General features: G+C 45.6%; 1 protein-coding gene across 1 annotated transcript in view; it reads right to left on the bottom strand.

Moving 5' to 3' along the window:
- Nucleotides 1–1,116: 1,116 nt before the first annotated feature.
- LOC122942437 (peroxisomal N(1)-acetyl-spermine/spermidine oxidase-like) overlaps nt 1,117–9,952 on the bottom strand; it is a 119,973-nt gene continuing 111,137 nt past the window's right edge. The window contains exon 7 of the mRNA XM_044300056.1: nt 1,117–3,272. Within this exon, the coding sequence (XP_044155991.1) occupies nt 3,123–3,272 (150 nt within the window). The 3' untranslated portion in view covers nt 1,117–3,122. The remainder of the gene's footprint in view (nt 3,273–9,952) is intronic.

Raw genomic sequence — 9,952 nt, 5'->3', positions numbered from 1 at the left:
ATGAGGCAGGTGGCAAATCTGAGAACGAGCCGAGATCAGAATCCGAGGTGTAGCGTTAAAACCAAGGGAGCAGGCAAAGGGAGGTCAGGAAACGGTCAAGGTCAAATTCCAGAGGTCAATCAATAGAGTAGCTAACAATACACACAGCCTAAGAGACTGAAATCACAGGCAACCTGTAGCCAGCAGGCCGCCTGTATTTATAGTGGGGAGTGAGGGTCATGTGACGTGGCCAGCGTCACATGACCGACAGACAAGTCGAGCACCGAGTGATCAGCTCGGCGCTCAAGGCAGACCTAGCAGCAGGGAGCCTCCCAGCTAGCAAAGCCGCCCTGGGAACGAGGCCGAACACAGATCCTCGCTCCTGAAGCTAAACAGCAGGTCTGCGGCTGATGGGGGACCGAGTGCGCCTTCGGCGCCCCGTTACAGAAAACCCTTACCATTTTAGTATACTTTATTACTAGAAAACAGGGTATAGTTTTGGAGAATCTGTCTTCAGTCTGCAGAAGACGCCTGTGTGTAACAGCCGCCTCTTATTACCTCAGTCCCTGACTATAGATATGTGGCCTAACTATCACTGTCCATAACCGTGCCTATCTGACTTGTTACACACAGACATCTTTAGTGCTCAGTAAAACAATTTTAATAGAAGACTCTTCAAACTGAAACGACAGTTATACTTTAAAGGGTTTATCTGACGAAAAATATTCTACAGTTTTTAAACCAGTGCCTGGATTTGAATACTTTTGCAATTGCAAATCGAGAGCATGCCATACGAGTGCTGGGCCCTTCTTCAAATTGGGGGCCCCGTTCTCATACTTACCAACATTTTAGTTTGAAAAATCGGGGCATATAAGCCCACCCCCAATGGGAATGATCTGACCCTTAAAACAGAATGCTCATATATGGGCAGGTTTTCATACTAACTCCCTAAATTTTCTCCGAAAATCAGCGGCAGTTCCGCCAGATTCAGGAAAGTTGACAACTATACGTTCTGGAGATAGGAGCGGGTCCCAGAAGTGGTTGACCTACAGTAATGATATACCATAAATGTCTCAGATGGGCCAACCCCTTTAAGTAAAAAAAGATATTACAACAAATAAAAACATCACACAAAGCAAGTCTTAACATTTTTAATAATGTACAAAGCATTGCATTACATAATGTAAACCTCCTCTGAAGCTAGTAATCAAAGGTCACAGACAAATGGGTATAATCTCTTTCTGTAATACAAGCAGTAAAATGGACATAATTATTTAATGGGTTATCCCTTGGAACAACGTTTATCTCCTCTCCACATGACACAAGAAAAATGATCCCACATGGGAATCCACATGCTCAAGAAGCAAGAGTGGCATCATACAAACCACTGAGAGTCCAGTAGACAACATGCTTGTTGAAAGACCCCACGCAGATTTGGTGTAAAGTCTTTTATTTTTTATAGGGTTCATATTTAGTCACTGAGATTCTGCCTTCCTAAGGCCATGATACAATTACATCAATCATCAAGGTTTATAAAATACGTAGCCTACTAAAATTAAAGATGGTTCAGCACCACATTTGCTTGTGGCCTTTAATCAAACATGTTGGAATAGCGGACATACTCTTTGAAGATGCGGATTCCTGACTAAGAATGTATGTCAAGTATTAATCTCTGGCCCCACTCACAGGTGCAACAGATCAACCAAGGACATGTCGCAGCAGGCACATCTTCACTGTCCAAGGTTCACATTAGCGTTATGCCTAATATTTAGCACGACTGATTCAGGCTAGCATACTACATGTCATTTGTGACAGTTCTCCAGACATTATTGCACTAAGGTGCAGCCCTCTGGCCTGTTTTTTATTCTTTATCGCCTACACATAGACTACTTTAGGAGATAAATGTATGATCATTGGGGCCCCCACCCTTACGGATAACTAGAGGGAAGTCCTGAGCTCTTGTTTCACAGTAGTTTAAGGCTAGGGCTACACGCTTGACAGCTGTCACAGCCAGGATTGCAGCCTAGTGGTGACCCCATAGAAGTGAATAATATCACAGCACGACTCTGACAAATTTTTTGCAACTGGCACTGAAGTCACATTCTTTTCACCACTGCGATCCTGACCGCCACCAGTGTTGAAGTGTAGCCATAGCCTAAATGGAGGAGTGATCAAGCATGCACACTGCCTATAGGACTAAGGAAGATCACAGCTATCTCTGTGAGAATGAATGGAGTGTCATGGAACAACACTTTATTCAACTGCCTCCAGAATGGGAGTTCATGACCCCCGTTTTAGTGATTGTGGGGTCCTGTGGTACGGCCCCAAAGACCATACATATGTGACCTATCCAGTGGCTACGTGATAAATGTTCATGGGATAATCCTTTATATTGCCTAGTATAAGTATTGTAGTGAACTATATCTTTTATTATTTTATCTGTAAATCATAAAGATATTAGCTGGTTTCACACGAGTGAGTTCAACACATTGAATTTGCAGCGTGTGTGTCTGGAAGCTCCTGTACTGACCTACGTAGCACTGACGGGGGTCACATAACATTATATTGATTTATGATGCTATATACCCCTTAGAGTTCCGGAATGTATTCTATAACACTGACATAATGAGTATCCAGAAAATAGATGTAATCCATGGCACTCACCCAAGTTGTATAATGTCCATTTTATTAAACAAAATGCACAATGCAGGGAGTAATACTTAGCAGATGCAGCCAGCCTACGGACGTTTTGCATCCTGTGGCGCTTTCTGAACAATTAGTTGTGCTGCAATCTGTGACTTTTCCCCTCTCACGTCAGGTCTAAGAAAGTGGGCATGGCGTAGGTGGGGAAGGAGATGGGCTGGCAGACCCATCTCATTCATCATTCTCCACATCTGTTTTAGCCTGTGCCTCTTTATAAACTTTGGCAGGTCCACCGCCAGATATAGGGGTTATTAAGACCGCCATTTAAAACACCAGTCTTAATTAATGACCCACTAAGTGTTACATAGCATCATAAATCAATATAATGCCATGCTACCTCTTCAGTGCTAGGGAGGTCAGAACAGTAGCTTCCGCAGACATAAGTTGAATGCGTTGAACTCGCTAATGTGAAACCAGCAGTTTTACTGATGAGTATATCTTTAGTGCTTAGCTTTGCTAACATTGGCCCCAAGATCTGGATATCTGTCAATCAAGCGCTGTGCTTCCCTCCAACCAGACATAAGAGCTCCATGTGTTGTCGAATAGAAGTTTCTTTCTGTGGCTTCTCCAGCAAAAAGAACCTGCAACGGCTAAAGAAGACACAGAGTTAGGACTAAGCACATATTAGAAACCATTCTTTTGCTCATATAAAACATGAAACACATTTCAAACTTCAAGTTTTCAAACAGATTAGGGCATGTGTATTAATGTGCCATAGGACACACATGGCAATATTGGTAAAAGAGCCTCAGCCAAAACCATCACCACTAAGTGGAACAGACATGTGGTAGTGGTCTGCTGGTTGGTAATGGCCAGGCATTTTTTAGGGAAACCGTTCGGCCAATAATAAAGTGCAAGAAAATAACACTTCTTTCATCAGGAATCAGAGAGGACCGGAGCCACCACACCGCATTGCAGCAGCAGCTGGACTGTGTGATGGTCGCTACATCTGACACCACCCTTACAGAACCTATTGGTAGTAATCTCGTAAATATCAACTTTAGAAATGCAGAATTCGTGATGTTCAATGATCTCTAATGACAGTATACAAAAAATATATATATTTATTAGTTCAACAATATCTGCAGCATTTTATGTACTGCAAGTAAGGCTTCTTTCACACTGGTGTTAGGCTTGTCTGGCAGGCTGTTCCAGCAGGAGAATAGCCTGCCGGATCCATACTTACATCTGCACACGCGCGCTGCCGGATGTCTGCCCGGCCCCATTCACTATAATGCAACAGAAGAAAGTGATCCAGCTTTCAAGATGGCAGTAATAAATGTGATATTCTTTATTTCATGGGTGCATGCCGCTCATCACTAAACATAAGTACCAATCATTCAGATCTTCCTAGTAGATGATGTTACTATGTCCATTTTTTGTTTTGTTTTTTGGGACAAGAAGAGAGTCCCTCTTTTTCAATACAGGCTGCTTCGAATGCAGACCTGAGGATTCTTTTAGGCTATCCTCTGTTCATGAACCTGGTCCTTAAGTCACAAGCCTGCATTTTTAACTTGCTCATATTAGAGCAATTTCGACGTAGCCTAAGGTACTGACATTAAGGTATGCCCCTACGCAAAGAAGCAGTGAGGGATTATGGGTACTGATGAAAAAAATCTAGAATATTCGCGATTACAAAGATATAGCACTATATTCTAGATATTCGCAAATTTTCAAAGTGCCAATATTCACGATAAAAATTCGCCATTAGAATATTCACAATCAACACTGCTTATGATAACGCACATGTGAAAATTAGATAAACACTTTCGAAATACTGGGATATATTATGTGCTGACCCAGACCTTGAAGAAGTAATTGGACCATATCCTCAAATTACATTCAGAAAGGGACAAAGTCTGAGAGACAGACTCGTAAACAGCCATTTTCAGCCCCCATGAAAAGCTGGGAATTGGCTGTCTAGAAGACCACTAGGAAAGTATAAATGTGGGAGGTGCATTGCCTGCGGCCAGGTTAACACAACCAAAAGATTTAGGAGCTCGCATACAGGGAATGAATATGAGATCCGGGATTTTATAAACTGCCTAACAACAGGAGTAGTGTACCTAGCCCAATGTAGCTACCCTCTAGACTATGTAGGGAAAACGAAAAGGGAATTTAGATGCCGCATTAGGGACCACATTAATGACATTTCCAATGAAAAGGACACCTCAATGGCAAGACACATAACCCAGACACATGGGAGTGATGCTACCGGTCTAAAATTTGTAGGCATACAACACATCCCTCAACCAAGGAGGGGGGGGGGATGGACTGGGACACAGTGGCATACATACAGGGGTCGCAGTTGCGACCTTGCCCTGCATTCAAGGGACCCTTGACGCTTGTGGACCCCTCTGGTCCCTGCAGTCAGTGTTCCCCTCCCTCTAACTAAGCTGCAGGGGTGGGCGGACGCGCAGCCATATCGCGCCGCTCAAGCTTCTGGCAAAATACTAGCGCCCAGCAGTCAGTGCAGTGAGTGTCAAAAACATCTCCATCATATGCCTCCTGCCCCGTCTGCCTGCTCCTCCCACTTTATGAATGAAGCAGGGAGGTGGGGCAGGAGGCGCATGATAGAGGGAGAGATGTTAAGCTCAAGCTGCCGGCGCGGCGGCGAGCCTGCATGCCACGCACCAGCAGCACAGCAGAAGGGCGGGGAGTGGCGCTCTAGTTCGGCTGCCCACCGCCGGCCATGAGAGGAGTGGTGAAGCAGCTGCCGCTCAGTAGACTTGTTTAGCAGCAGTTGCGATGCGGTTGGGTCTAGTCTTCCTGGCTCATGGACCCCCCGCAGTGCATGGCCCATGTGCCCGCCCTGCTGCCCTGACAGCTGCTCACTCCGCAGCCGCTGCCCCGTGCTCTGCATCTGAGCAGCAGCAGAAGAAGCGCTGGGAGGTGCTGGGCCATGACCGTGGAGCAAAATGTCCCACAGCAGAACTTCCAGAAGGTAGGAGCTACCCCCGGTGTGTGCACAGCGCTGGGCACTGCACCGGCCCCGCCGCAAGTGTCACCGCCTCCTCCCTCACCACTGATACGTTACTAGAAATCACTTATGGGGATATCTATGGAGGGCACTGTTGTGGGGGGATCTGTGGAGGGCACTGTTGTGGGGGGATCTGTGGAGGGCACTGTTATGGGGGGATCTGTGGAGGGCACTGTTATGGGGGATATCTGTGGATGGCACTGTTATGGAGATATCTGTGGATGACACATATATAGCATAAGATGCTATATATGTGTCATCCACCGATATCCCCATAACAGTGTCATCCACCGATATCCCCATAACAGTGTCATCCACCGATATCCCCATAACAGTGTCATCCACCGATATCCCCATAACAGTGTCATCCACAGATATCCCCCATAAGTGCCCTCCACAGATCCCCCATAAGTGTCATCCACAGATCCCCCATAAGTGTCATCCACAGATCCCCCATAACAGTGTCCTCCACAGATGGCATCACCGCAGGATTGCCATCCAAAATCGGCCTGTCCCGCACATAGCGGTACTGTTGGGAGGCATGTTGGGTGAATGGTAAGGGGAGGTAGTAGGGGGGGTGGAGGCGGCTTGGGGATGGATGGGTAGGGGGCCCCATGGATCAGTTTTGCACCAGGGCCCCATGGATTGTGTGTACGCCACTGCTGGGACAACAAGATTTAGAGGGCCGAAGTCAAATGGATTTTCAGGCTGAAGTCAGTAACACCAAATGGACTGAACAAGTATTTATCATACAAGCCATTTCTATAATGGGAGGCCTGAAATGAAGCTAGGAGCAAAAACGGGGCCCTGTACTTATGTACCCAGCAAATAGAAAAATGTCTGAATATGCACTAAAAGTAAAGTAAATCACATTCCTATTTGGAGAAAGGGATGACCATTAAGTAAAAAATGCCAATTATTGACAGATGGAGGCCTCCAATAATAAGGAGGTGGACATCTGTGAGTCTATCTGAAATACTCCAAAAATACAAAAATAACAAATAAAAAACAAAAAATGTCCCTGCCAGAACAAATTCTGGATGTTAACTTAAAATGGAAACAGATTTAATCACATTTAGATGAGATTCCAAACCCCCTGTTCACCTAGAGGGGTGTTAGATTGCAAGAACATCAGAAATATGTCATGGATTTCAGGGGGTGTATATTTGAGGGGATGATCACATGATTTTGGTTCATTTCTCCGCTATCTAGTTAGATAGGGAGAGTAATAAATGCACCTAAAAAGTGAATATGGTAATTGATGGTATAAATAAAAGCTCTATGGAGGTATGAGAAAGACCACTTTCTCAAACAATATATCACTGATCAGAAATAACTATTTTTCAGTAGTAAGCAAGCTATAAAAATGCAGCGATTGCTTGTCACTCTGTCAGTGCTGACATTATGTAACCAGTGTGTCAGCGCTGAATAAACAGGAAGCACGCAGTGAGGAGCTCAGTCGTGGACGCGTCTATAGGTCCCCATAGCAAATAACCCTGCCCTCCGGAAGGCAGGGAAAGTGGCAGGCAAGTCGGGACAGCTGAGAGCTGTATTACCTGACCTCTCCCGCCTCTCAGGATTGGTGGACCAAGCATGAGGGTGTGTTCTGTAAATCCGGACCTCGCCCACTCTCCAAGGACTGGTTAATGAGGGGGAGTGATCTGGAGAATAAAAGTAGGCAATTTCAAACACAAAGTTGCCACTGCCCTTATGACAACTGAAGCGCTGCCACTACACAGACGCTCTGCTAAGGACAAACTCATTCCCTGATGAGCCACTAATCATGGCAAAATGCGTTGGAAGATGGTGCTTTTAGATGATCGGAAAGAGAGGGATTTATAAACTAGGCCCGGGTTTCCAGGGGCTGGGGGTCGGTCATTTCAGGGCAAGTGCTCCGACTACAACCTGTTAGCCTTTCCCCATTCATAGACCAGCTGGTAGGGGTCAGTAAGCTGTTTGTGAAGCACTCCAGTAAAGAGTTTCTTTTTAGGTGATCCACCCGCAAACCGATGAGAGGTGAACAGGGCCAATTGCAAAAAAAATCCCTCCTCTCCTTCTACAAAGGAAGTGTGTACAAAATAACTTTTACTGATACTGTCTCACTTATTTTAATAGAAAAAATAAATAAAAGTTACGTATTATTTTTTCAGAAAGGTACACTCAGCTCAGCTTAATTTTTGAGACTACTAACTGGAGGGGAGGTCAGGAACAACCATCTACCTCATATCGTGTCCTATCACTCTGAATTTTGTTTTGCCTTTATTGCAAGTGACTTTTCTATGCCTTCTGCCAGTAAAAATCATCTGTTCCTTTACTCTGCCTTTGTTGGACTCTGTACGCGCTGCGTTCTGGGTTACTGGTGCAAACACCAGGGTCCTGACTTTGAGAGCCAGCAGTCAGCAATATTGTGCTAATCCCCAGTCCGCTATCACCTGATCCAGAGTATCCACATCCTCTGGTCGTAACAGTATCCTTTGGCCATGGATCCCGCTGGCTCTAAACCCGGAATGTCTGAAGTACTGCACAGGCTCCTACAGCTCCTGCTGTTCCTGCTGCAGTTGCAGTGCAGTTTCTTCTGGACCTCGTTTATCTGCTCCATCCCATTACAGTGGCAATCTGAAAACCTGTTGTGGGTTTCTCAATCAGTGTACAATTCACTTTCAGCTGCTTCCTCATCAATTTCAATCTGATCGAGCTAAAGCGGAGTTCATCATCTCTCATCTCGAGGGAGATACCCTGGCCTGGGCGAATCCAATATGGGAGAGATCTGGACCCATCACCAGTAATGTGGCTCTATTTATGGACTCTTTCAAGAAGGTGTTTGAGCTTCTTCTGCAGCCTCCTCTCTACTGCATGTCCATCAGGGAAGCCAGTCTGTGGGTCAGTATGCAATCTAGTTCCGCACCTTAGCATCTGAAGTGTCGTGGAACGAGGAGGCTTCGGTAGCGGCCTTCTGGGAGGGCCTGTCTGGACGTATTAAGAACAAACTTGGGGGACGTGATGTGCCTACCTCCCTTGAGCCGCTGGTCTCTCTGGCAAAAAAAATTGATATAGGGTTTTCTGAGCGGGCTCGTGAGGTCAGTTGGGAGAAAAGACTTTCGCAACCAATGTTTAGGTCAGATACGTCTCAGCCTCTATTACACTCCTCCTTTCCGGATCCTGAACCTATGCAGATAAATTCTACTTGGCTTTTGGATGAGGAACATCATCTGTGTATGTCTTCTGGGCTCTGTCTCTACTGCAGTGGTCCGGGTCACCGTGTCCGCAGCTGTCTCCAGAATCGGGAAACTCCAGCGCTTAGGGTCATTGGAGGAGGTGGCTCGAAGCGAAAACTTCTCTACTCTCCAAATACATGTGATCCTACTTCTTGGAGGTACCAAAGAATCCATATCCGCTTCCTTGGATTCCGGATCTGCGGGGAACTTTATACAAGAAGCAGTGGTGAATCAATATGACATTCTTGTACGCCTGCTGAAGAATCTCTTGCTGGTGACAGCTATCAGTGGACAAGTGTTGACAGAGTCAGTGCAGCTCGTCACTGGGTCATTGGAACTGCAAGTAGGAGTGTTACATGTTGAGAGGATTTCTCTATCTCTTCTACCAGAACTGTCTTATTCTCTCTTGCTGGGGTTGCCCTGGCTTAGGATGCACAATTCCGGTAATCAATTGTAGCTCAGGAGAAGTTCTTTGATGGGGACAGCTGTGCCAAGGCAAGTGTTTATGTTCCATTCAACCCAAGGTTTGTACATCTCTCCTTAAAAGCTTGGAGACTCTGCCGGTGGGCTATCGTTCTTTTGCAGATGTGTTTGATAAAAAGGAGGCAGAGATACTACCACCCCACCGTCCCTACGATTGCCCAATTGAACTTCTGCCAGGAACATCTCCTCCTCGTGGTCATGTTTATCCTCTGTCTCCCACTGAATCGCCAGCTACAGTAGATTATATCAAGGAGAATCTAGAGAGGGATTTCATCAGAAAGTCTTCTTCACCAGCTGGGGCAGGATTCTTTTTCGCAAAAAAGAAAGATGGGTCTCTTCGCCCCTGTATTGACTACTGTGGTCTGAATTAGATCACCATAAAGAATAAGTATCCTTTACCATTCATTTCTGAGTTATTTGATAGACTTTGTGGGGCCAGGATCTTCTCTAAGCTGAACTTATGGGGGGGGGGCATACAACTAATACGTATTCATGAAGGTGACGAATGGAAGACAGCCTTTAATACCAGGGATGGACATTATGAATACCTTGTTATGTCCTTCGGTCTCAGTAATGACCCTGCTGTATTCCA

This window comes from Bufo gargarizans, chromosome 6, assembly GCF_014858855.1.
Source record: "Bufo gargarizans isolate SCDJY-AF-19 chromosome 6, ASM1485885v1, whole genome shotgun sequence".
In the NCBI taxonomy this organism is placed as follows: Eukaryota; Metazoa; Chordata; class Amphibia; order Anura; family Bufonidae; genus Bufo; species Bufo gargarizans.
Note: the sequence above shows the minus strand (reverse complement) of the source record. Positions and strands in the feature narration are given on the sequence as shown.